Genomic DNA, 26,774 nt, shown 5'->3' on the forward strand with positions numbered 1-26,774 from the left:
CACATTGGGCTCTGTGCTGACAGCTCAGAGCCTGGAGCCTGCTTTGGATTCTTTGTCTCCCTCTCTGTCCCTCCCCACTCATGCCCTGTCTCTCTCTCTCTCTCTCTCAAAAATGAATACATATTGAAAAATATTTTAAAAAACAAACAGCAGATACATCCCATGTTATCCTGTGCCCATGGTTTGCTATTTATTTTGGCTCTAAATTTACAAAAGAATGTGATGATTTCCATTTAAAGACTGTAGAACTAATCCTAGGGTAGTAGGAGATCACAGATCTTAGAGGAACTGTATCTTATTCTATCCAGTACCTCTACATTACCTACTGCTATACTCCATGTCCCTGCCAGATGCTTGACAAATGTTTATGGATAATGATAATTCTGAGGCACAACATAATGAAAGGATTTTACCAGTAGAAAAGACCAAAGATATTTGTTAGGAACCTTTTATACGCAAGGCGACTTAAATAAGGTATGGAAAACATGGTTCTTGCCTTCAAGAAGCTTTGACTCTAAATGGCAGGTTTAAGATAGCTATGAAGATGATGAACAAAACATGGAAGGATGTAGTGCTACTATGAGAGAGTTATTACAATGATTATTATTATAATCCCATGTGTTGTACCAAGTAGGTAGATATTTCAAAGGCAAAGATTGTGGGAGAGATTTCCAAACCAAGGAAAAAGCAGAAACACAACAGGTATAAAGCTAAAAAAGAAAGAGAGAGATAAAGAAAGAAGAAAAAAACCAAGAATTTTGAGGGAAGAGGGGAGTCTAAATAAAATAGGGTGGGGACAGTGGGATCTGAAGAAGGAAATAATTTTGAAATATAATAAATGGTAAATGTACCTACAACTCTAGAACCTATATAAGAAGCAATACAAGTAGCTAATCAGTACATTTTTAGAATGTTCAGACTTACCAGCATACAACCAAAACAAAGAAATATAAATAAAAATTTTCACAAAATAAATACAATTTTTCATATGTGAGAAGAGCAAATATTTTTTTTAAATGTTGAGAAGGGGATGAAGAAACTAGTATCTTACTACCTGGTTATAGCTGGTAAGTCAAAAAGTATGCATAATTTAAGATACAATTTGAGATACTGTCCAATTTAATTTCTAAAGGGCTGTATGTACTTTTTATTGAACATAAAAATAACTTGTTATTATAAAGGTAATTTATAACTGGAAAATACAAATTAATGGGAAAAAAAAGAAAAATTCCTAAACCCATCACCAAAAAATAATTTTACTTTTTTTTCTTTATGTTTACGTATCACATACGTAATAGGTAAGAACAAATAATTATTTTGAAGCTAGTGGTAGAATTTCTTTTATGGAGAGAACAACCTTTGTTTAGGAAAATTCTACAATGGATTTGGCAGATCCGAAAGAGGAGGCCAAAACTGAACCTTGTGGAAAGCATTACTATGTTTACCAATATCCAACTGGGGGGGGGGGGGAGGGGGGAGAGAAAGAGAGAGAAAGAGGGGTGGAGAGAGGATGAGAAGAGAAAGGAGGGATGGGGAGGGAGGGAGACAAAGAGGGAAGGAGGAAGAGAGAGGGAGAGAGAATGAGGGGAAGGGAGAGAATGAAAGAGAAGGGGAAGGGGATGGGGATGGAGGGGGAGACAGAGAGAGAGAGAGAGAGAGAGAGAGAGAGGGAGAAAGGGGGTGGAGAGGGAAAGGGAGAGAGGAAGAGAGAGAAAGAAATAGAAAGGGGGGTGGAGGGGGAGGGAGGAAGAGAGAGAGAAAGAGAGAGACAGACATACAGACAGACAGACACCATTTCCAAAACAAAAAACAGGAAGATCCTGTGCTTTCTTTTCAGTGCTATGCTGGAGCCAATACACATGTCTCTGAACTCTATGTTCAGTGACTTCATGTTGGTAACTTGAAATTGGCCATGATGGGAATTTTTCATGAGACTTTATTTCTTAGGGCAGTTTTAGGTTCACAGCAAAACTGAACAGAAGGTTCACACATTTCTCATATGCTCCCTGACTCCACACATCCATACCTTGCCATTATCAGCCATTCCTCACTTGAGTAGTAGTACATTTGTTAAAATTAATCAACCTACACTGACACATTGTCACCCAAAATCCATAATTTACATTAGGGTTTACTCTTGGCATTGAGGCTGTACCATTTTAATAGTCCCATCCACAGTAAGAGAGCATATTCATTTTCCTATACTCACAGACTATGCATGTAGTATTTTGTATATATGTATTTTTTATTTCAGCCAATTTAATGATACATTGTTTTAAAATCTCCATTTCCCTTATAACTAGTTGAACATTTTATTTATTTATTTATTGCTTAAAGTTTTATTTAAGTCATCTGTACACCCAAGATGGGACTTGAGCCCACAACCCCAAGATCAAGAGTCACATGCTCTTCTGACTGAGCCAGCCATATGCCCCTAGTTGAACTTTTTAAAAAAAATTTTTTTTTGATGTTTATTTATTTTTGAGAGAGAGACAGAATGCGAGTGGGGAGGGGCAGAGAGAGAGGGAGACACAGAATCCGAACCAGGCTCTAGGCTCCGAGGTGTCAGCACAGAGCCTGACACATGGCTCGAACTCACAAGCTGCGAGATCGTGACCTGAGCTGAAGTCAGACACTCAACCGACTGAGCCACCCAGGCGCCCCAGTAGTTGAACATTTTTTTTTTAATTTCTATTGGCCGGGAGGCCTGGGTGGCCCAGTCGGTTAAGTGTCCGACTTCAGCTCAGGTCATGATCTCATGGTCTGTGAGCTCAAGCCCCGCATCAGGCTCTGTGCTGACAGCTTGGAGCCTCCTTTGTATTCTGTGTCTTCCTCTCTCTCTGTCCCTCCCCTGCTTATACTATATCTCTCTCTCTCTCTCTCTCAAAAATAAAGAAACATTTAAAAAAAATTTTTTTTTTAATTTCTATTGGTCATTTGTATTTCTTCACCTGTAAATGGTCCTTAGGCTTCGCTCGTCTTTCTACTGGTTTGGTATGTTTTGTTTTAATTTGCAGGTCTTTACATATTATAGATCTTCCTCTTTTGACTTAAAAATGTTTAAAATATTCTCTCAGCTTGGTAGCATTTTTTTTACTTTATTTAAAATATCTCGTCTTAGGGGTACCTGGGTGGCTAAATTGGTTGAGCTTCCGACTTCAGCTTAGGTCATGATCTCACAGTTGTGCAGTAGAGCCTCGCATAGGGCTCTGTGGTGACAGCTCAGAGCCTGGAGCCTAGAGCCTGGAGCCTGGAGCCTGGAGCCTGGAGTCTGCTTCGGATTCTGTGTCTCCCTCTCTCTCTGCCCCTCCCCCACTCACACTCTTTATCTCTCAAAAAAATAAATAACATTAAAACATTTTTTTGACATCTCGTCTTTTTGTCTTCTGGGTTGTATATTTTGCTTAGAAAGAGCTATGGGACGCCTGGGTGGCTCACACAGCTAAGTGTTGGACTCTTCATCTCAGGTCAGGTTATGGTCTCATGGTTCATGGGATGGAGCCCTGAGTCCCTGAGTCAGGCTCTGTGCTGACAGCACAGGGCCTGCTTGGGATTCTCTGTCTCTCCCTTTCTTTGCCATTTCCCTGTGCCCACACACGCACGCATGCTCTCTCTAAAAATAAACAAACTTAAAAAAAAAAAAACACTTTATTACACCAAGACTGTATCTATATTCTCCTGCATTTCTTTATTTCTGATCCTTTTACCTCTTTTACATTTAACCATTTAGCCAAACTTATTATCACAGTATGGTCTGAAATAGAGATCGAATGTCAATTTTTTCCAAGCTGGTGGCCAATCATCCCAGCATGTATTTAACCCTTTCCTTATTATTTAGAAATGCTACCTGCTTTAATTACTAATTTACACATGTATACAAACAAACACATACAATGCAGGTTTTGTACTGGATTCCTTTACATTCCCATGCCCAAATGGCACCTCATTGTTTAAAAAGTTTTTTATCAAACTATAGTAATTATCTGGAAAAGTTACCCTCACTGTTCATTTTCAAAATTTTCTTAGCCACTCTTACATTTTTCTATTCCAAATGAATGTATTATTTTTAAAATCAACAAAAATAACAGATCCATGAGAGGGGGCAAATCCTTTTTAGACAAAATGCCCCCTCCCAGACCCTTTCTGGTGCTGCCCACTTACTTGCTGTGATACTCTGCTAGAGGATTTTCATCTTCCACGATCTTCCTGCCTGCAAAGTCAATGGTGATTTTCTTAGAGAGCCGAGACATATGTCGAAATTCTCTCAGCTCCTCCTCTCGTTTTTGCAGGGTCTCCCGCTCAATTTTAGACAACCACTGGTTAGAATCACTGGCAAAGTAATCTGACTCATCATCAATGACTTGCGTCCTTCGAATGCTAAGGAGATAAAGAGAACACATGTCAATTGGGTTACCTGTTGACAAAACAGGGACTTGATTACTGGAAAACTGTTTTAAGGCAGTTTACTCTTTGCTATCCTGAAAAGTATCTCAAACACAGATGCCCAAAAAAGTTCCATAATAAGGTCAAGCTCTGCTTGGTCCCCAGCTTCAGCATGTACCTTATCCCCACAGCAGGCCTAGCTCAGCTCATAAAACTAATCTCACCTTCAGGCAGAAAAAGACACAGCCTCACAACCCATTGTTCTTCTAACTCTTTCTCACTAGTCCAGCCATAACTGGGTTATCACCTGGTTTTGCTGCATCTGAGTTCATATCTTGGCAGCTTACTCACTTTCCTAGTCCCTCAACAACTGGGGTCCAGTCGATTCCTGCTAGTCCCAACTGCTGCCTTTCCCTTAGAAACTTAAAGAGTTCTATTCTGGACAGTTTAAGGCCCATGGCTTACTCTTAGGACATCCTACTACTACTATATGTCAGTTTCTACCCCTTGCCCCCCCAATCTTATCACTTGTCCCTCACTAAAACACTGGATCAAATTCTAAGATATGTCAATCAGACCTATTTCTAAGATCATATCAACAAAGAAACTGAGAACTAGAAGGAATTTTAATGACCCAATTCTCTCATTCTACAGATAATGAACTTGGGGTGGGGCTCACAGAACTTAACTGACTACTCCAAATGCACAAATCCAGTCACAATTGACTCCGTGCCTAATTATTACAAATTAGTGATATACAAAGGCATAGGGAAATACTGAAATCAGATTCATATACTGATTTCAGCTTTTCAGGACATGGCTGGAATTATACAAGTTTTAAAGTAGACTGAGAGTGGGAAGTTTCAGAGAGCTCAGGAGAAACCTGCTCCTATATGTGAACCTAATAATGAAACTAATATCCTGGAACACACAAGAAAAGGAGCAATATCTGTGGAGAGAGACCCTTTTCTAGTTTCTATTTACCAAGAAATGTACTCCATTGCTAATTCTACTTCTAATGACAGTTTCATTGACTAGGGCTAGAAGTGATACTTAAAAGATTAAGAGTAGGGGTGCTTGGGTAGCTCAGTCAATTAAGCACCCAACTTTGGCTCAGGTCATGATCTCAGTCTGTGAGTTCGAGCCCCACACTGGGCTCTCTGCTGTCAACGTGGAGCCCATTTCAGGTCCTCTGGCTCCCCTTTCTGCTCCTCCTCAACTCACACACACGTGGTCTCTCTCTCTCTCTCTCTCTCTCTCTCAAAAATAAACATTAAAATAATAATAATAATAAATATTGAGTGAATAGGAGTTACAAACCTTGTGATGGGCTTACTTCAGAAATAGCTTTCATTAGTCAGAGAAAGACAAGTATCATATGACTTCATTCATATGAAGACTTTAAGAGACAAAACAGATGAACATAAGGGAAGGGAAACAAAAATAATATAAAAACAGAGAGGGGAACAAAACATAAGAGACTCTTAACTATGGAGAACAAACAAAGGGTTACTGGAGGGGTTGTGGGGGGGGGGATGGGCTAAATGGGTAAGGGGCATTAAGGAATCTACTCCTGAAATCATTGTCGTACTATATGGTAACTAATTTGGGTGTAAATTAAAAAAAAAAAAATTAAAAAGAAAAATAGCTTTCAAGGCACCAGGGTGGCTCAGTCAATTCAGTGTCTGACTGGATTTTGGCTTATGTCATGAGCTCACGGTTCTTGAGTTCGAGCCCAGTGTCACGCTCTGCGCTGACAACACGGAGCCTTCTTGGGATTCTCTCCCTCCTTCTCTCTCTGCCCCTCCCCTGCTCTATCTCAAAAATAAATAAACTTAAAAAAAAAAAAGCTTTATGGGGCGCCTGGGTGGCTCAGTCGGTTAGGCGTCCGACTTCAGCTCAGGTCACGATCTCACTGTCTGTGAGTTCGAGCCCCACGTCGGGCTCTGTGCTGACTGCTCAGAGCCTAGAGCCTGTTTCAAATTCTGTGTCTCCCTCTCTCTCTGACCCTCCCCCATTCATGCTCTGTCTCTCTCTGTCTCAAAATAAATAAACGTTAAAAAAAAAAAAAAAAAAAAAAGCTTTCAAAGTTGTATCTCAGATTTACAGCAAAGGGTTTGGAAGGAGGAAGTATGTCTAACCAAAAACTTATAATGCCAGGAATAGACTCCTAGGTCAGTTACAATACATAGGAGATTCAGGGTTCTCCAAGGACCCTCACAGATTCCCACATGGCCACTTGAGAAATGAATGTATAAGTCCTATTTAAACATTTTTTACCACTAACTGGCTTTCAATACATATTTTGTCTAAAAGAAGAAAAAGGTGAAAGAGAAAGAAAAAATGAACTAACAAATTGATAAAACTGTCTCCTACAGAGAAGTCAATGGGCTAAATGACAAAAGTGTAGGAGTGTAAAAGCCTATTTAGGAACTTTTTTTTTTTTTTTTTTAAGTAGGCTCCACGTCTGGCAGAGCCCAACAGAGGGCTCGAACTCATGACCCTGAGATCAAGACCTGAGCTGACATCAAGAGTTGGACACTCAACTGACTGAGCCACCTTATCCGCCCTAAATTTAGGGACATTTTAATACACTGATCATTAAATCAGAAAACAAATTTAGTGTTAACGGGAAGGGGAAGGGTAAACCAGGCCTTCCCAGGATATGCCACTACCTATGCTCTTTCGGAAGCAACTTCTTATAGATCCTCCAGAGCCCAGCACAGTCGTTTGCACATGGTAGGCACTCTAACATACGGTGACTGATGGAAGGAATGGCTGCAAGGAAAACAACTGGGGAATTCTGTCAACCCAAATCAACTTTCTGGCGGTATACTAGTACTGGCATCTGGCAAAAATTTAAAAATGTTGCAGGGTAAGATGCTCTTTATGGGAACCTATCTTACTCAAACATGAATTCAAAAACAAGATGTAGGCCTCCTATGTAGCAGAGCTCTTCTTTTACTGTGAATCTTTTATACTTCACTGTAAAAAGGTATCAAGTTCCAGAATAATGTTTTAATGGCCAGGATATGTAGACCACTCTATTTCTTAGCATTTGTTATTCTAACCACATACCTAGTTCTGTCAAATTCTAACAGTTTGTCCTTATGCTTAATAGCCTTCTCCAGACCAGACTTAATTCGCAGTTCTTGATGAGGAAGAAGGTCCTTGGTAGAGATGTCCACCTTTCCAGAATTCTCCGTCCCTGAAATTCAATAAGGAAACCAAATGGTATCAGACTGTAATATAAATTAGTTGTATCACTGTGCAGCAAAGAACAAAATATCAGAAGATCTGTCTCTGTTCTAAATGGCTGACAGCCTTCATTTCAATGAAAAACAAATAACACGGGCTAGGCTTTACTTATTAAGCACTAAGCAGGGCTTCACACAAGATTGGTTTTCAGGAAACATTAGGATCCACTCCTTCCCATGTGGAAATTTGGATCACTAAGGGTACCAAACTGTTAAACAATATAAAAATGCCATGTAAAGGAAAAGATTTATTAAGTAGGGGTGACTACAACCTTTAAACATACTTTCAGGGGTGCCTGGGCATCTCAGTCGGTTAACCATCTGACCCTCGATTTGGGCTCAGGTCATGATTTCATGGTTTATGAGTTTGAGACCCATATGGGGATCTGTGCTGACAGTGCAGAGCCTGCTTGGGATTCTCTCTCTCTCTCCCTCTCTCTGCCTTTTCCCCATTCGCAATCTCTCTCAAAATAAATAAACTTAAAAAAAATAGACATACTTAGACATAGCAAAATTAAAAAATAGACAATGGAAGAAAAAAGAGTAGAAATTGCAGGAAAGGGACAGAAATGAATACTGAAGGGTGCCTGGGTGGCTCAGTCAGTTAAGCGTTCAACTTCAGCTCAGATCATGACCTCACATTTCGTGGGTTTGAGCCCTGCATCGGGCTCTGTGCTGACAGCTCAAAACCTGGAGAATGCTTCAGACTCTGTGTCTCCCTTTCTCTGCCCCTCCCCCGGTTGTGCTTGATCTCTCTCTTTCTCAAAAATAAGCATTAAAAAAAAATTTTTTTTAATACTGAAAACTTATTAGATGCTAAAGCACTTAATATATATTATTTAATTCTCCCAATAACTGTGTAAGACAGTTTATACTATCTTTGTTTTATAAAAAAAGAAACTAAAGTTTAGAGACAATAATATACTTACTGAGTCACTCAGAAATTAAAAGGTGGAAACAACATTTAAACTTAGGTCTAACTCTAAAGCCCATATTCATTCCTCAGCCCATGTGTCATCTCCTACATGACAGCAAACCATAAACCTATATATCACAGAAAAGAGAGCCATGAATTATGATAAAGCCAAGATCTAAGATGCATTAGGAAAACAACAAGGCTGAAATTAAGGCTGACCTTATGCTTATTTCAAACTCCAGGCCTGTTCAAATTCCTATCAAAACTCTCTCTTAAGATTAAAACGAAAGGGGCGCATGAGGGACTCAGTTGGTTAAGCATCAAACTTTGGCTCAGGTCATGATCTCACAGTTTGTGGGTTTGAGCCCCATTCGGCTCTGTGCTGACAGCTCAGAGCCTGCTTTGGATCCTCTGTATCCCTCTCTCTACCCCTTCCCTGTTCGCACACGTACATGCTTTCTAACAAACAGATAAACATTTTAAAAAAAGACTAAAGAGAGAGAGAAACAGAGATTCTTATGTTCTGAACATAAGAAAAACACTTAGGGGGCACCTGGGTGGCTCAGTTGGTTAGGCTTCTGACTCTGGCTCTGGTCACGATCTTGTGATTCATGAGTTCAAGCCCTGCCTCAGGCTCTGTGCTGACAGCTTGAAGTCTGGAACCTGCTTTGGATTCTGTCTCCTTCTCTCTCTGCCCCACCCCCACTCGCACTCTGCCTCTCTCTCTCTCAAAAATAAACATTTTAAAATATTTTTTTTAAAAAGGCATTTATAACTACCTTTTCTCATAATAATGACCTTAAAGAAATTCTAACTGAAAAAATATGGAGATAATGTTCAACCTCTTCAATAAAATAATTAACTACAAAAATAAAAATATTTGAAATGTCAAAATTCAACAGTGACAGACTTTAGTCATTATGCTGTTGTAGACTGATACAATATTTTGGTAAAGTAATGTGGCAAATACATTTTAAGTGTCAAAAATGATCATATTAAAGACAAATACCATATGATTTCACTTATATGTGGAATCTAAAAAAAAAAACAAAAAGCAGAAACAGATCCCTAAATGCAGAGAACTGGTGGCTGCCAGAGGGGAGATGGATTGAGAGACAGGCAAAAAGGTATGAATGGGAGTGGGAGGTACAGGCTTTTGGTCACAGACTGATTAAGGAAGAAAAGTACAGCATACAAAATCTACTCAATGGTATTTTCATAGCATCATATGGTGACAGATGGTAGCTACAATTGTGGTGGTGAGCATAGTATAACATGTACAATCGCCGATCACTAAGTTATATATACCTGAAACTAATATAACATTGTGCATCAACTATACTTCAGTTTAAAAAAAAAATAATATTCTTAAAAAAAATAAAAAGTAAATAAATAAAACTCATCTTCTTTGGGCGCCTAGTTGGCTCAGTTGATGGAACATGCAACCCTTGATCTCAGGGTTGTGAATTCAAGCCCCACGTTGGGTGTAGAGATTAATTTAAAAATAAATAAATAAATAAATAAAAAATAATCTTTGACTCAGTAATCCCATTCTTGGGAATTTATCCCAAAGCAATAAATTGAAAGATATATTAACAAAGGTGACTGTAATATTTATAATTTTTGAAGAGTCAAAATTTTCAGTAACTGGAAGTAGGTGATCAAATTACAATAAATCAAGTTAATAGACTATTTTGGGCCACTAAAATCAATAAATGTGAAGAATATATAGCAACATAGAAATTATAAAATACTAATAGAGAAAAATGAAAACAAAAGAAAAAAAGGAAAACAAAATCCTATATACACTATGATCACTAATACCAACCAATTTTTATTTATTTATTTATTTATTTATTTATTTATTTATTTATTTATTTTTAAACATTGATTTATTTTTGAGACAGAGAGACCATGAACAGGGGAGGGTCAGAGAAAGAGGGAGACACAGAATCTGAAACAGGCTCCAGGCTCTGAGCTGTCAGCACAGAGCCCGACGCGGGGCTCAAACCCACAGACCGTGAGATCATGACCTGAGCCAAAGTTGGACGCTTAACCGACTGAGCCACCCAGGCGCCCCCTCAATTTTTAATGAAAAAAAAAAAACAAACTATGAACTAAAGCAAAAACAAAAATTTGCATAAGTGGAAAGTAATGGATACATTGCTTTTCCTTTTAAAAATGTCCTGGGGTGCCTGGGTGGCTCAGGCAGCTAAGCAACCAACTCTTGATTTCAGCTTGGGTCACCATCTCATGGTTCATGAGATCAAACCCTGAATTGCGCTCACGTTGTTGGTGCAAAGCCTGCTTGGGATTCTCTGTCTCCCTCTTTCTCTGCCCCTCCCCTGCTTGTTATTTCTCTCAAAATAAATAAATAAACATCCAAAAAAAATTTTTTTAGGGGCGTCTGGGTGGCTGAGTTGGTTGAGCATCTGACTTTGGCTCAGGTCATGATCTCATGGCTCGTGGGTTCGAGCCCCACATCGGTCTGTGCTGACAGCTTGGAGCCTGGAGCCTGCTTTGGATTCTGTGTCTCCCTCTCTCTCTGCCCCTCCCCCACTCATGCTCTGTCTTTCTCTCTCAAAAATAAACATTAAAAAACATTTTTTTTTTATTCTTAATGCCCTTAAATATTTTTAAGATCTTTGTAATGTTTGTTTGTTTAATGTTTTATTTATTTTTGAGAGACAGAACGTGAGCAGGGGAGGGGCAGAGAGAGAGGGAGACACAGAACCCCAAGAAGGATCCAGGCTCCGAGCTGTCAGCACAGAGCCTGATGTGGGGCTCGAACCCACGGGCAGATCACAACCTGAGCCAAAGCTGGATGCTTAACTAACTGAGACACCCAGGAGCCCCAAATGTTTATGTATTCTTGAGAGAAATAGAGTGTGTGCAAGAGCGGGGGAGGGGCACAGACAGAGGGAGACAGATGATCCCAAGCAGGCTCTGCACTGACAACAGAGAGCCCAGTTTGGGGTTCCAAGTCACAAACTGTGAGATCATGACCTGAGCTGAAGTTGGATGCTTAACCAACTGTGCTACCCTAAGCTGAAGTTGGACGCTTAACCAACTGAGCCACCCAGGTGCCCCCCCCCAAATTTTATTCTTTTAAAATGTTCATTTATTTTTGAGAGAGAGAATGTGAACGGGGGGGAGGCAGAGAGAGAAGGGGACAGAGGATCTGAGTCAGGCTCTGTGCTAAGAGCAAAGAGCTCAGTGCAGGGCTAGAGCTATGAGATCATGATCTGAGCCAAAATCGAAAGCTGGACTTTTAACTGACTGACTCACTCAGATGCCCAGAGTGGGGCTCGAACTCACAACCCTAAGATCAAGAGTTGTATGCTCCATTGCCTGAGCCAGCCAGGCACCCATGTCCTTAACAATTTTTATTAAGTGTTTTTCAACTATAAAAGACATAGAAAAGGGCATCTGGGTAGCTCAGTTGGTTGAGTGTCTGACTCTTGGTTTCAGCTCAGGTCATGATCTCACAGGTTTTGAGTTTGAGCCCTGCATCAGGCTCTGCACTGACAGTGGGGTGCCTGCTCAGGATTCTCTCTCTGCCCCTTCCCTGCGCTCTCTCAAAACATAGGCTAACTAAAAAAATAATAATAATAAATTATTAAAAAAAGACTTAGAAAAGAGTTGCAAAAAAAAAAAAGAAGAAAAGTTCTATATAACTTTCTGTCAGTTTCCCTTAATGCTAATACCTTATCTCACATAACCATAGTACAATTATCAAAAGAAATTAACAATCGTATCCTTCTTTTTTAATTTAAATTTTAGTTAATTAACATACCATGCAATATTGGTTTCAGGCGAATTCAGTGATTCATCACTTACGTACAAACCCAGTGCTCATCACAATAAGTGCCCTCCTTAGTACCCATCACCCATCTAGCCCATCTCCCACCCACCTCTCCCCATCAACCCAGAGTTTGTTCCCAACAGTTAAGAATCTCTTGTGGTTTGTTTCCCTATCACCTCTTTCCCCCTCCTTCCCATATATTCATCTGTTTTCTTTCTTAAATTCCACATGAGTGAAATCATAGAGTATTTGTCTTTCTCTCATTGACTTATCTCCCTTAACATCTGCGTTGTTGCAAATGGCAAGATTTCATTCTTTTTTGATGGCTGAGTAATATTCCATTGTATATGTATAGCACATCATCTTTATCCATTCATCAGTCGATGAACATCTGGGGGGCTGCACCAGTTGCATTCCCACCAACAGTGCAAGAGGGTTCCCCTTTCTCTGCATCCTTGTCAACAGCTGTTGTTTCTTGTGTTGTTAATTTTAGCCATTCTGACAGGTGTGAGGTGGTATCTCACTGTGGTTTTGATTTGTATTTCCCTGATGATGAATGATGTTGAGCATCTTTTCATGTGACTCTTGCTTTCAGCTCAGGTCGTAATCACACGTTTCAAGAGACTGAGCCCTGCATTGGGCTCTGTGCTGACAGCATGGAGCCTGCTTGGGTTCTTTTTCTCCCTTTCTCTGCCCCTCCCTTGTTCATGTGCACTCTTTCTCTCTTGCACAAAATAAATAAATAAACATTTTTTAAAAATATAAAATAAATGCTGAGAGAAGCACCTGGGTGCTTCAGTCAATTAAGCATCCTTCTATTGATTTTGGCTCAGGTCATGATCTCGTAGATCCTAGGATCGAGCCCCACATCAGGCTCCACTCTGACAGCATGGAGACTGCTTGTGATTCTTTCTTTCCCTCTTTCTCTGCCCCTTATCCACTTCTCTCTCTCTCAAAAAAAAAATAATATAAAAAAAATTTTTTTAAACACCTGTAGGATAAATGAGTAAATAAAACTGCATCTTGCATACCAGTATACAAGAAAAACAATCACAGATACAACAAAATGTATTCATCACCATGGTGATCCAATCAGAACAATGTTGCCTACCTGACATTAGCTTCTTCAGCAATTTCTGGCTCTTGTTTGAGTCACGCTGTAAAATATCCTGTTCTTCACGAGTACATACCTATAAAGTAACAAGAACAAGACACATGATCCAATAGTTACATTAATTTTGTCTTAATATATCTAAAAAGTAACCTCAAATTACACATGAGGTATGGCAATAAAATGAGACCACTGGTGCTTTTTGTTATCTAAACCTAACAAAAATATACATATCCAAATGAGTTTGCCCTGGTCTCTTTCGATTTTTCCCTTCTTATGTGAACCATAGAAAAAACTGATCTCATTGGAAGTGTCCCTAAATGATTTGATAGCTAAAAAAAAAAAAAAAAAAAAAGAAAAAAGAAAAAAAATCTAACCTACTTTCAAAGGACAAAGATTTGCCATCATTGAATATTGGGGAAAAAATATAATACTTTTTTTTTAAAAAAGACTTCCAGTTCTAATCATTTAATCCAAGTCTTACAAAAGAAATTATAAACAGATGTCTTATTAGAAAGAACCAGAAAAAGCAAATTACAGTGCCACCAGTGAAAACTAGTCTTTTATACTATACATATTGCATTTGTCTTTGAATACTACTTACTTATAAAATAATGAATATATTAAGCAAAGAAAAAGTTCTATTTATTACAAAATGACTGCAATTATAAGGGAGGCAAAAAAGGAGTTACTTTCAAACCAATTTCATACTGAGTTTATAAAACTACAAGACTTCAAAGGCCAATCTGCTTTACATTACTCTTTCTTGAATTTAAGGATTCAAAAGATTTATCAGAAAACATGGAAATTGCCTAGAGGTTGCTGCAGTGGCACAAAGTTCCCACTAGCAGCTATAGGGTGTTTTTCTACAGAAAGCCCCATATCAGAGGATATTTACTGCTGATTTAAGAATGTATTTTTTCATTTTATATTTTTTATTGTAGATACTACATTTTTCAGGTCATCCACTACTAGCTTATTTTTTTTTTTCAGCTTAGTTTTTGAGTGTACTGTATAAAGGCACCAGAGAAGGGAAAACAAGGCAATATATAAAATGGATGCCTTTACCAACATCAAACGCCATTGCTTCTGCCAACCAGCTCAACTGGCAGAATAAGCTTTGCAGACAACTCATTAGGGTGTTTGTAAGACAGTCATTACTACCACACTCTTGAGATCATTCTCTCAGACAACGAAGATGGAGATGAGTTGTCCTGGAAATAGAAGCTATAATAACCTGAGGATTATGTTATAGTACAAGACTTGGAGCCTTCAACAATATATATACTCAAAACTCTTCTCACTAACAGTCCTCAGTACTAAGATAGAACCTTGGTTTCTTGATTAATCGAATTCCTGCTACTAGAGTTTCCTGGACATTTGAGGGAAGAAATTTCCTAAGAAAAAAGAAATTACTAAGGATGTGAATGTCCCTACGTACTCAACCAAAAGATAATAAAATAAAATATAAAAGAAACAATTTACCAGAGTGCCACAGAAAAAGCAGGGGCCAGAACCTTCTTGTTCACAGACAATGCGCCCACAGATCAGACAGTTATTGATCAGCTTGTGCTTCTGGCCCAGGCAATCACAAGGATGGCGACCAGGAATCAGGACTGCAAGCCTGTCCTGTCCCTCTTTTGTGTATAAACTGACAAACTTTGTCTTCTTCTTTAAGGAGCTGCTGTTCTCCTGTGCCTAATTGTACAAAGATATCAGAAATAACATAAAAAAAATTAATGACGATGAAAATAGTCAAGAAAAGAAAAACCTCAGTTCTGTTCAATGACAACTTATATACTATCTAGGAACCATGACAGAAGGTAGTGAGAGAAACACAAATTAAGGGTTATAATCAAGGGTCTGAAGAAAGATTATATTCTAGAAAAGCTACCTGATATACCTTGCCTTTTTTGCTAGTAGCTTTCAGTCCCCTATTATAGCTGGTAGAAGGTAAATCTAGCAGTAAAAGCTGTTTACGGGACATATATAAGCATGCTTAAAGTGGAGATCATAAAAACAAAAATGTCTCTAAAAGCAGATGATACAGGTTTAAAGTAAGAAAAATTAAAAACAAATGGCTCAATAAGAAAAAGACAGATGACACAATAGAAAAATGGGCAAACTATCTAAACAGGAACTTCATTCAAGAAGATATCCAACTGGCCACCAGACACAGGAAAAGGTACTTAAGCTACCCTTCATTACTCATCAAGGTAATGCAAAAGAAACCAAAATTCAATACCAACCAGAATGGCTAAACTGAAAAAGAAAATACAGAAGAGTGCTGGTAAGGATACAAGAACAATTAAAGCTTTCATACACTGTCAGTGGGAGTGTAAACTGGTATCTACCAAAGCTGAACATATGCATATCTTGTGACTCAGCAATTCAGTTCTTGGATATATACTCAACAGAAATGTGTAAATATGTTCACCAGAAGACATGTAAAAGAATGTCATTGCAGCAATGGAACTGGAAACTATCCAAATGTTCAACAGATTGATGTATTCACTTAATAGAATTGTCGGTAGCTATGAGAATGAAAAAGTATAGCTATACAAAACAATATTGCTAATTCCCATAAACCATGTTGATTGAAAGAAGCCACAACAAAAGAATACACACTATATAGCTCCATTTACACAAAATTCATAAGCAGGCAAAACTAATCTATGGTGTTAGAAGTCAGGAAGGTGTTTTCCCCGGGGAGGGACGTCATTTTTTTTTTTGGGGACAAAATGGGGGTCTTTTAGAGGAAGGGTGATGTTTTGTTTCTGGCTATAAAGATATGGTCAGTTTGTGAAAATACATCTGTTCACTTCTGTCTATATGTTGTAAAATTAAAAGTTTAAATAGAAAACTTTATTTATCAGCCTCTGTCTTAGTCCATTCAAGCTGCTATAACAAAACATAACAGACTGCGTAGCTTATAAATAACAGAAATTTATTTCTCACAGTTCTAGAGGCTGGAAGTCCAAGATCAGAGTGCCAGCATGGTTGGGTGAGGGCCCTCTTCAAGGTCACAGAAATGATTTCTTCTAGATCACTGTATCCTAACACAGCAAAAGGGGCAAGGAAGCTCTGTGGGATCTCTTTTACAAGAACACTTATTCATGAGGGTTCTACCTTCATGACATAAGAACCTCCCAAAGGCCCTACTTCCTAATATAATCGCACTAGCATTTCAACATATAAATTTGGGTGGGGGGGACATAAACATTCAAACACTTATTTATATAGATGCCTCTTGCTTTCCCTTTTCAGGGAAGAAACATCTTCAAGAGTTTTAGTGGATGGGAAAATTACTACAAGGAAAAGAACAATTCTTTGCTATGACATGCTAGAAGTTGAGATACCCAAAGCCAGAAGTTGAGATATAGAGATAATACCATAGAAGTCAACTTAGGTAAAAATTAAAATCTAAGAGAGTGCTAAAGATTTTATCTAATCTAGCAGGCTGCCATTTTTCAAACTAGTCAATTATATTTTTGGCTGTCAGTGATCATGGTGAGAAGATTAAAATCTCTAAGCAGAAACTTGTATTTGACTCCCATTAAATTATCCAGTAACATTAACATAAGGTATTTGAGGGCTGTGCTTTGATGAGTTCCCATATACATAATGGGTAATGAGTACATATTGAGAAATACAGGAGAAAAAGGAAGAACAGGACAAGTAAGAAAATTCATAGCCTATCACTGCACTGCTTAAAACTATTCACTGCCTTCCCATTGTGCTTAGAATAAAATCCAAGCTACTTATAATGCCCTATAAAACTTTACATATGGCCTCCAGGTGCTCTCCAATCTCTCCTACATATCACTCTTCCCCTGTTCACTATGCTCCAGCCACACAGGCTTCTGATAATTGCTAAACACCTGTCTCCATCTCTCCTTTACACTTGTCATTCTCTCAATCTGCATGGTTCCTAACCCATCTCTTTATATGCTGCCTCCTTTTCTTTTTTTTTTTTCTAATTTTTTTTTTTTTTATGTTTTATTTATTTTTGAGACAGGGAGAGACAGAGCATGAACAGGGGAGGGTCAGAGAGAGGGAGACACAGAATCTGAAACAGGCTCCAGGCTCTGAGCTGTCAGCACAGAGCCCGACGGGGGGCTCGAACTCACGGACCGCGAGATCATGACCTGAGCTGAAGTCGGCCACTTAACCGACTGAGCCACCCAGGCGCCCCAGGGCTCCTTTTCATTGTTCAGTTCTGAGCTATAATTTCACTCCCTCTGAAAGGCTTTCCCTGAATACTCTACCTAAACTAGCTCCCTTCCTACCAACTACTGCCTATCACATTGCCCTTTTTATTTCTTTCATGGCAGTTTTGATAATCTATAATTAATTTTTTTTCCAACTGTCTTTTCTATGTTTCCTTTGAACCACTAAGATGTAACCTCTAGGAGAGCATAGAAACCTAGAGTGTTTTATTTACTGCTATAATGTATAATGCCTAAATCAGTTCTTGACATACAGTAGACATGCAATACAATTTTCTGAATTTTCTAAATAACCAAATGAACTGCATATAGAACATGGAGACAGATTTACCTACAAGACCAAAAGTGGAACTGTCAGTACACAGCTTGATCATTACTCATGATTCCAGGTCTATGAATTTGCCTACTAACTAAAATCTATTTGTAACCCCCAAATCAATACTCTAGGTGCTTTTACAACCATTTGTGGACATGAGCAGGGTGGCAAAAAATCTGAGCCTCTAAATGTAGAGATTTCCCGCTAAGGCCGAGCGAAGGAATGATCTGCTTTCTTGTTTCAGCTGTCACGCTGTAAACAAGTGTCTTATTTTCAGTCTATTTATTATCACTTTTTTTGCATTTTTGTGCTTTTTCTTGATGATCCTAATATTTAAAATGGTCCCATGCATAGTGCTTACATGTTGTCTAGTATTCCTAAGCACAAGAAGGCTGTACCTTAAATAGATGTGTTAGATAAGCTTTTTTCAGGCATAAGTTATAGTGCTGTTGGCTCTGAGTTCAATGTTAATAAATCAACAAGATATATTAAAGTGTCTTTAAACAGAAACACACATAAAATAAGGTTATGTATTGAATGTTTGATAAAATTGCGACCAGATGCTCACAGAAACCTAATCCTGTATTTCTCCTATGTGTAATGGTTCAGAACTCACGAATTCAGTATACACTGCAGCTCTAACAAGAAATTCCTGTATAAGAGATAAACCATTTTTTCAAAATCATTTTCCAAGTTTGCTTAATGAGTAGAAAATACTTAAGAATTAAATACAGACTCAGAAACAGGTTGTTGAGGGATAAACTGCTCTTAAAGCATTAAGAGATATGAAATCAAAAGTTAAGTCATTATTAATTTGAAGATCTTTCCCTACCCAAACCTGGGAAGTTATGAGTGAACCATGGTTTTTATTTTACCTTTTGAAACCTATATAACAACAAGCACCAAGGTACCTTATTCATTAAGATCCATTAGTAAAAACAGTGAAATACTTTGTTAAACTAAGATTGGCATCTACTTAACTAAAAAGCTAGGTTGTAGCTGTAGAAACATTGCATAGTCAAAGCAAGCTTCTTTAATGTGGATTGGTAAATGAGTAAGTTGACCAAACAGACTAAAGCAACATAGGGCTAAATGGATTAAAAGATTAAACGATTATAAAAAAGAAACACTTAAAAAGATTGCAATATAAAATGTTAAAATATTTAATGGGGTGCCTCAGTTGGTTGAGCGTCCGACTTTGGTTCGGGTCATGATCTTGCGGGTCATGATTCCTGAGTTCAAGCCCCACGTTGGGCTCTGTACTGACAGCTTGGAACCTGGAGCCTGCTTCAGATTCTGTGTCTCCCTCTCCCTCTGCCCCACCCCTGTTCACGCTCTGTCTCTCTCTTTCAAAAATAAACATTAAAAAATGTTTTAAAAAATATTTATCAACAACTTCAAAATTTTTAAAAACTGAACTGGAATTTGTGAAAAAGCATCCTGAGGAAACTGACTCAAAGGAGAAAACATAGATAATGGTTTTCATGTTGTTTTCAACAACTTTCTCTCCTGGATGTTAAAAATTAATTTATTAAAAGTTCATTAATGTATTGTATGCTATTATTTCATGACTATTTTTAAAAGAACAAAATAAGACTTTAAAATTTTTATCCATTACGTGGGGCACCTGTTTGGCTCAACATGTGACTTTTGGTCTTGGGGTTGTGAGTTCAAGCAGCACATTAGGCACAGAGCTTACTTAAAAGAAAAAAAAAATTATTATCCATTATTTGATAACTCTGACCAGAAAATATTCTTTATGGTCTGAATTTTGCTTTTACATTAAGATTCTATACACTTGCAGTCACCACTTATAAAATATATATTTACACATGTCTATGTAATACTTCTACTTTATTTTTTTTTAAATTTTTTTTTTTAACATTTATTTATTTTTGAGACAGAGACAGAGAGAGAGAGCATGAACAGGGAGGGTCAGAGAAAGAGGGAGACACAGAATCCAAAACAGGCTCCAGGTTCTGAGCTGTCAGCACAGAGCCCGACGCGGGGCTTGAACTCACGGACCGTGAGATCATGACCTGAGCCGAAGTCGGACACTTAATTGACTGAGCCACCCAGGCAACCCAATACTTCTACTTTAAAAACAAGTATTTTACTGATAAGAGTAATACAAAAAATTACTCAAAATAATGTTCAGATGGATTACAAACCTAAATGTGAAAGTTGTAACTTTTAAACTATTAGAGGAAAATTTAGGAGAATATATTTTTCACTTCAGGGTGGGAAAATGCCTTAAAGCTTAAATAAGCTATAAAAAGCATAAAACAAAGAAAAAGATCAATATATTTGACTACATTAGATTTAAAAATTCCAGGGGCGCCTGTGTGGCGCAGTCGGTTAAGCGTCTGACTTCAGCACAGGTCACGATCTCGTGGTCCGTGAGTTCGAGCCCCGCGTTGGGCTCTGGGCTGATGGCTCAGAGCCTGGAGCCTGCTTCCGATTCTGTGTCTCCCTCTCTCTCTGCCCCTCCCCCGTTCATGCTCTGTCTCTATCTCAAAAAATAAATAAACGTTAAAAAAAAAAAAAATTAAAAAAAAAAAAAATTCCTGTGAGTCAAAAGATACCACAAACGAAAAACACAGACCAGCAGATATCTACAACACATATAATAAAAAAATAGTACATAAGGGGCATCTTGGTGACTCAGTTGGTTAAGTGCCTGATTCTTGATCTCAGATCAGGTCATGATCTCACAGTTGGAGAGATCAAGCCCAGAGTCGGGCTCTGTGCTGACAGTGAGGAGCCTGCTTGAGATTCATTCATTCTCTCTCTCTCTCAAAATAAATAAACAAATTAAAAAAAAAATCTATGTATTAAAGTAATATATAGAATAAAGAACTCCCATAAAACAATTTGAAAAAGACCATCAACTCAGCAGAAAAGCAGATCAAGAATATGAATAAGTAGTTCATGACGATCCAAAAGGCCAAAAAAAATGGAAATCAAAAACAAATCAACAAACTATTCAAATGACAGAGCCTCTATTTAGAATTCATGTGTGTGCAAAGCAAAATTAAATACTATTTCTTATACTTAAAATGGGCAAAACTTGGGGCACCTGGCTAGTCAACACCTCAGTCAATAGAGTATGTGACTCATGATCTCGGAGTTTTAAGATCAAGCCTCACTTTGGGTATACCGATTACTTAAAAAATAAATAAATAAAAACAAGAATTTAAAAAAGGGCAAAACTTTAAAGGCCTCACAATATTAAACACTGGCAAAGAAGCAGAAAAGAGAAATTGCTTACCTTGATAGGAGGATGAAATTGTTACAACTACTTTAGAAATTAACTGGGAGCACCTGGGTGGCTCAGTCAGTTAAGCATCCGACTTCAGCTCAGGTCATGATCTTGTCATTCAGAGTTCAAGCCCCACATTGGGCTCTGTGCTGACAGCTCAGAGCCTGGAGCCTGTTTCAGATTCTGTGTCTCGCTCGCGCTCTCTCTCTCTCTCTCTCTGCTCTCCCCCACTCATGGTACCTTTTTCTCCCTCTCTCTCTCTCAAAAATAAACACTAGGGGCGCCTGGGTGGCTGAGTTGATTAAGCGTCTGACTTCAGCTCAGGTCATGATCTCATGGTTCATGAGTTTGAGCCCCGCATCAGGCTCTGTGTTGACAGCTCAGGGCCTGAAGCCTGCTTCAGATTCTGTGTCTCCCTTTCTCTCTGTCCCTCCCCTGCTCTCTCTCTCAAGAATAAATAAACATTAAAAAAATTCAAAATAAATAAATATTTTTAAAAAACTTTTAAAAATAATTTAAAAAATTGGTAGTTTCAATAAAAGAAAAATTAACAAAGCCTATAACCCAGTAATTCTAGTAACAGGTAAATACTAACAATTCTCAAATGTACCTGAAGGAAATACATACAAGAATGTTCACTGCAGTTTTCACAACAGCAAACTATTATAAACAAGATAAAAGTGCATTTATGACTTAATGGAGAAATTGAATCAGTGGAATCTTGAGTTAAGAGAAACAAATAAAATCTATGTATACCACAGATTGTTCTCAAAAAGTTTTAAAAAGCATCTGCAAAATGACATTATGTTATTAGCCTACTTTTTTTTTTTTTTAATATTCCATAGTGCAGCCATCCAGGTATGGACTATGGTTATCTTTTTTTAATGTTTATTTATTTATTTTGAGAGAGACAGAGAGAGCATAAGCAGGGGAGGGGCAGAGAGAGAGGGAGAGAGAAAATCCCAAGCAGGCTCTGGGCTTTCAGCACAGAGCCCAAAGCGGGGCTTGATCTCACGAACCCAAGATCATGACCTGAGCCAAAATCAGTTCGGAGGCTTAGCCAACTGAGCCATGCAGGTGCCCCGTCTATTTACTTACATTTTAAAAATGTACTATACTACACTATACTATACTATACTATATTATACTATATGCTGTTAATATATTCCTATATACGAAAAAATAGACTACTGATTTTAAGATTCACACCAAATTCAAGATAGTAATCATCTGTAGGGCAGGAGGAAACACAACTGTGTATTAGTTTCTCAACGGTTAAGCACCTGACTACAACCTAAGCACTACTGTTTCTTTTTTGTGGAGGATGCCCTATGGTAAGTAGGATGTTTAACAGTATCGTTGGCTTCTACTCACTAGATGGCAGTAGTACCCCTTTGCCCCATGCTGTGCCAGCCAAAATGCTGCCAGACACATTTCCTGGGGGGGCAAAATCAAGAACCACTGGGTAGAAAGAACAAAGAGAATTTCAACATTCTTAGTAAGGGTCCATTTATTTTATTTATTTTATGTAATCTCTATGCCCAATATGGGGCTCGAACTCACAACCCTGAGATCAAGAGCTGCATGCTCTACTGACTGAGCAAGCCAGGCACCCCTCATTCATTCATTCATTCATTTTTAAAGAAAAGACCTGGGGCCCCTGGGTGGCCCAGTTGGTTAAGCATTCGATCCTTGATTTCAGCCCAGTCATATCTCATGGATTTTGAGTTCAAGCTCCTAGTTGGGCTCTGCACTGACAGCACGGAGCCTGCTTGGGATTCTCTTTCCTTATCTATCTGCCCCTCCCCTGCACACATGCTCGCTTGCTCTCTCTCTCTCTCTCTCTCTCTCTCTCAAAATAAATAAATAAATAAACTTTAAAAAAAAAGGAAAAAAGAAAAGACCCGAAGCAAATATAAAATATGTTATGAATTGGGGTACCTGGGTGGCACAGTCGGTTAAGCACCCGACTTTGGCTCAGATCATGATCTCACAGTTCACAAGTTCGAGCCCCATGTCAGGCTCTCTGCTGACAGCATGGAGCCTGTTTTGTATTCTCTGTATCCCTCTCTCTGCTCCTCCCCTGCTCACACACTCTATCTCTCAAAACTAAATAAACATTAAAAAAATTAAAAAAAAAAAAAGGAAATTCTGTCATATGCTACAACATAAATGAGCCTTGAGAACATTATGTTAAATGAAATAAGCCAGGCACAAAAAGACAAATACTGCTTGATTCCATTTAGATGTAAAGCAAATTCACAGAAAGAGGAAGTAGAATGGTAGTTGACAGGGACTGGCAGCAAGAGAAATGGAGAGCTATTTAACTGGTACAGAGATTCAGCTTTACAAGATGAAAAAGTTCTGGAGATCTATTGCACAATATGAAAATACTTTTAGCACTACTAAAGTATACATTTAAAAAACTAAGATGGTTAAAAAACTTATCAAATTGTATATCTTAAATATGTACAATTACATAAGTATTTAATTACACCTCAATGAAGCTGGTTTTTAGGAAGGCTATTCTTGTTCATTGTAAAAAAGTAAAAAAAAATAGAAAATATAGTATAAAGAGGAAAATAGAGTATAAAGAGGAAAAATTAAAACATTTATTGTCATAACACCTGAAGAAACACCATTTTTAACACTTTCCTTCAGTCTTTCTATGTGTGTGCACGTGAAAATGTTTGTGTGTGTATAGAGTAAGTTTTTTTTTGTTTTTTGTGAGAGAGAGCACATGCATGAGCAGGAAAGGTGAAGAGGGAGACAGAAAGAGAGAATCCCAAGCAGGCTCCACCCTCAGCTTGCAGCTGGACTCAGAGCTTGATCCCACCAACTGTGAGATCACGACCTAAGCTGAAATCAAGAGTTAACTACTCAACTAAGCCACCCAGGCGCTCCAAGTATTTTTTAAAGGCAAAAAATCAATTAAAAAAAAAAAAACTTAAAAAGACCTTTTTTTAATGTTTTATTTATTTTTGAGAGAGAGAGCAGGAGCAGGAGAGGGGCAGAGAGAGAGGGAGACACAGAATTTGAAGCAGGCTTCAGGCTCCGAGCTGTCAGCACAGAACCCAATGTGGGGTTCAAACCCACTAACCATGAGATCACGACCTGAGCCGAATGAAGCCTGGAGCCTGCTTCAGATTCTCCCTCTCTCTCTGCCCTTCTGCCACTCATGCTGGCTCTCTCTGTCTCTCTCTCTAAAATAAGTAAACATTAAAAAAAATTTTTTTAAACACAAAAAAATCAAACCTACGTATTTCGTTCACACATTTGTCACTCAATATTTTATGACAAATGTTTTCCCAAATGATATATTCTGGTGAACAATTTTATTAGTTGAATGATATTCCATCAAATGAGGGAAGTATAATTTTAGTCTTTCTCTTACTGCTAAACAGATCAGTTCACATTTTCAATAGTTCTTTTGTGTGCAATTCTGATTACTTTCTTATGTTAAATTTCTAAGTCATATTAACAAGTCAATAAGATAGGAACATTTCTGGTTCTTGATGTATGCTACCAAACTGTTCCCCAAAGAGTTTAAACCAATTAACATTGCCACCAGTAGTGTACAGGGGCTCTTGTTTTAATACAACTTCACCATCACTGAGTATTCTATTTTTAAAATCTTTAGCAATTTAAAATTATAGGCAGGGCACCTGGGTAGCTCATTGGGTTGAGTATATGACTTGGGCTCAGGTCACAATCTCATGGTTCCTAAGTCTGATCCTCACAACGGGCTCTGTGCTAATAGCTCAGAGCCTGGATTGGATTCTGTGTCTCCCTTTCTCTCTGCCCTTCCCCCACTTGTGCTCTCTTTCACAAAAATAAACACTAAACATTTTTTTTTTAATTATAGGCAATACCTCAGGGATTTAATATGTGTTTATTGATTACTAGTGATCAATACAATCAATAACACATTAATACACAAACTACCACGGTTTGCTTAGGACTTAGGAAAATCCCAGAATACTGGACTTACAGTGCTAAAACTGATAAAGTCCCAGGCAATTAGGGTGACAAACTGGTAAAGTTAAACATCTTTTAATGTTTATCGGTCATTTGTGTTTTTCTTTTGCTTACAAGGCTTCTTTGCTCATTTTATTCCACTTGGGAAAAGGCTTAAGTCTCTCTTTTTTTTTTCCCCTTGAACTTAACATTATTTTGCAAACACTTTTCCACGTTTTATTGCATGGTCATCACACTCAGAATTTTTTGATCACCTATCTGCCATCTCAGCATAATTAACTATTCCCTTATGTTGGGAAATTTAGTTTCTCAAATTTCCCTGATTATAAATATTTCTGCTTACCTCACAGGGCTATTTTGAGAGCCATGAGAGAATACGAAAAAAACTCTAAACACTAAATGATGATGACGATGGTGCAATGGCAGATGGCTCAAGGTAGGAACACTCTTCTAATAACAGCTATAATTGTGCATTTTTTTTATTAAAAACCCACACACACAAAATGCTGAAAATGAAGCCTTGGTGCACTTCATCAAATATGTTCCATTATATATATTATATATATATGTGTAAGATATATATATACATATATATAAGTATAAATATGTAAGATATATATATATATATGTATATATGTATATCTTTCTCAATCTCATTTCTAACCAAGATGTCCTTATAATAATTATTTAATCAGGATGCCAGGGGCACCTGGGTGGCTCAGTCGGGTAGGCATCCAGCTTCGGCCCAGGTCATGATCCTGCAATTCATGGGTTCAAGCCCCACATCAGGCTCTGTGCTGACAGCTTGGAGCCTGGAGCCTGCTTCAGATTCTCTGTCTCCCTCTCTCTGTACCCCTTCCCTGCATGCACTCTGTCTCTCTGTCTCCCAAAAATAAATAAATATTTAAAAAAAATTGTTTTTAAAAATCAGGCTGCCAAAAAAATCTACCATACAGAAAGTAATGTATCATCATTATCACTTTTTCTCCATAAAATTCATGCATTTGTTGAATAATTGCCACTCTAGAACAATTTGCACACTTTGCTCTCTGAAATGTATCAGTCACTTCCTCTTTTTCATACAGCTAGGAAATGATTCATTCTATAAGCACTCACCTTGGCCAGATCAAAAGGTGTTTTGACCTCCATGGTTGTGTCAGGTTCAGCAAATGCAGGAACTTCCTGTCTATTTCTGCCTTTCCTCCTACTCCTCTTTAGCTGGTCTCCTGATCTCTGCCCATCCAACATTTCTTTAAAAGAAAAAAAAAATTATACATATACGTATATAGATTGATAATAATGGGATTCATTGGTGAACTGATAGGTAATAAACAGAAGGTGATGCTGAATATTTAGAGTGAAGATATGCAGTCAGGAAGGTTTTTACATTAGCTTTTCCTCTCAAACCAGAATTAAATATAAACCATAATTTTCAAGATAGTCAATGGTAAAGACTACTGGCTGGGATTAAGAAAGTAAATTAAAATCTGCTACTTTATTTTATTTTTAAAGTTTAT

The 26,774-nt window shown here is 38.0% G+C and overlaps 1 protein-coding gene across 3 annotated transcripts in view; it reads right to left on the reverse strand.

Moving 5' to 3' along the window:
- The window catches only part of TRIP4 (thyroid hormone receptor interactor 4), a 64,855-nt gene that overhangs the window by 33,392 nt on the left and 4,689 nt on the right, over positions 1-26,774 (reverse strand). For all 3 annotated transcript variants that reach the window (XR_002077992.2, XM_053888961.1, XM_019441815.2), the window contains exons 3-7: positions 26,374-26,507; positions 14,958-15,170; positions 13,473-13,551; positions 7,462-7,591; positions 4,162-4,377 (exon numbers count right to left, since the gene is read on the reverse strand). Coding sequence is in view for 2 of the 3 variants with exons in the window: in XM_053888961.1 (XP_053744936.1) it covers positions 4,162-4,377; positions 7,462-7,591; positions 13,473-13,551; positions 14,958-15,170; positions 26,374-26,507 (772 nt within the window). In the remaining variant the exon portion in view is untranslated. The remainder of the gene's footprint in view (positions 1-4,161; positions 4,378-7,461; positions 7,592-13,472; positions 13,552-14,957; positions 15,171-26,373; positions 26,508-26,774) is intronic.

This window comes from Panthera pardus, unplaced genomic scaffold, assembly GCF_024362965.1.
Source record: "Panthera pardus isolate Hobbes unplaced genomic scaffold, ASM2436296v1 HiC_scaffold_24, whole genome shotgun sequence".
NCBI classification, from domain to species: domain Eukaryota; kingdom Metazoa; phylum Chordata; class Mammalia; order Carnivora; family Felidae; genus Panthera; species Panthera pardus.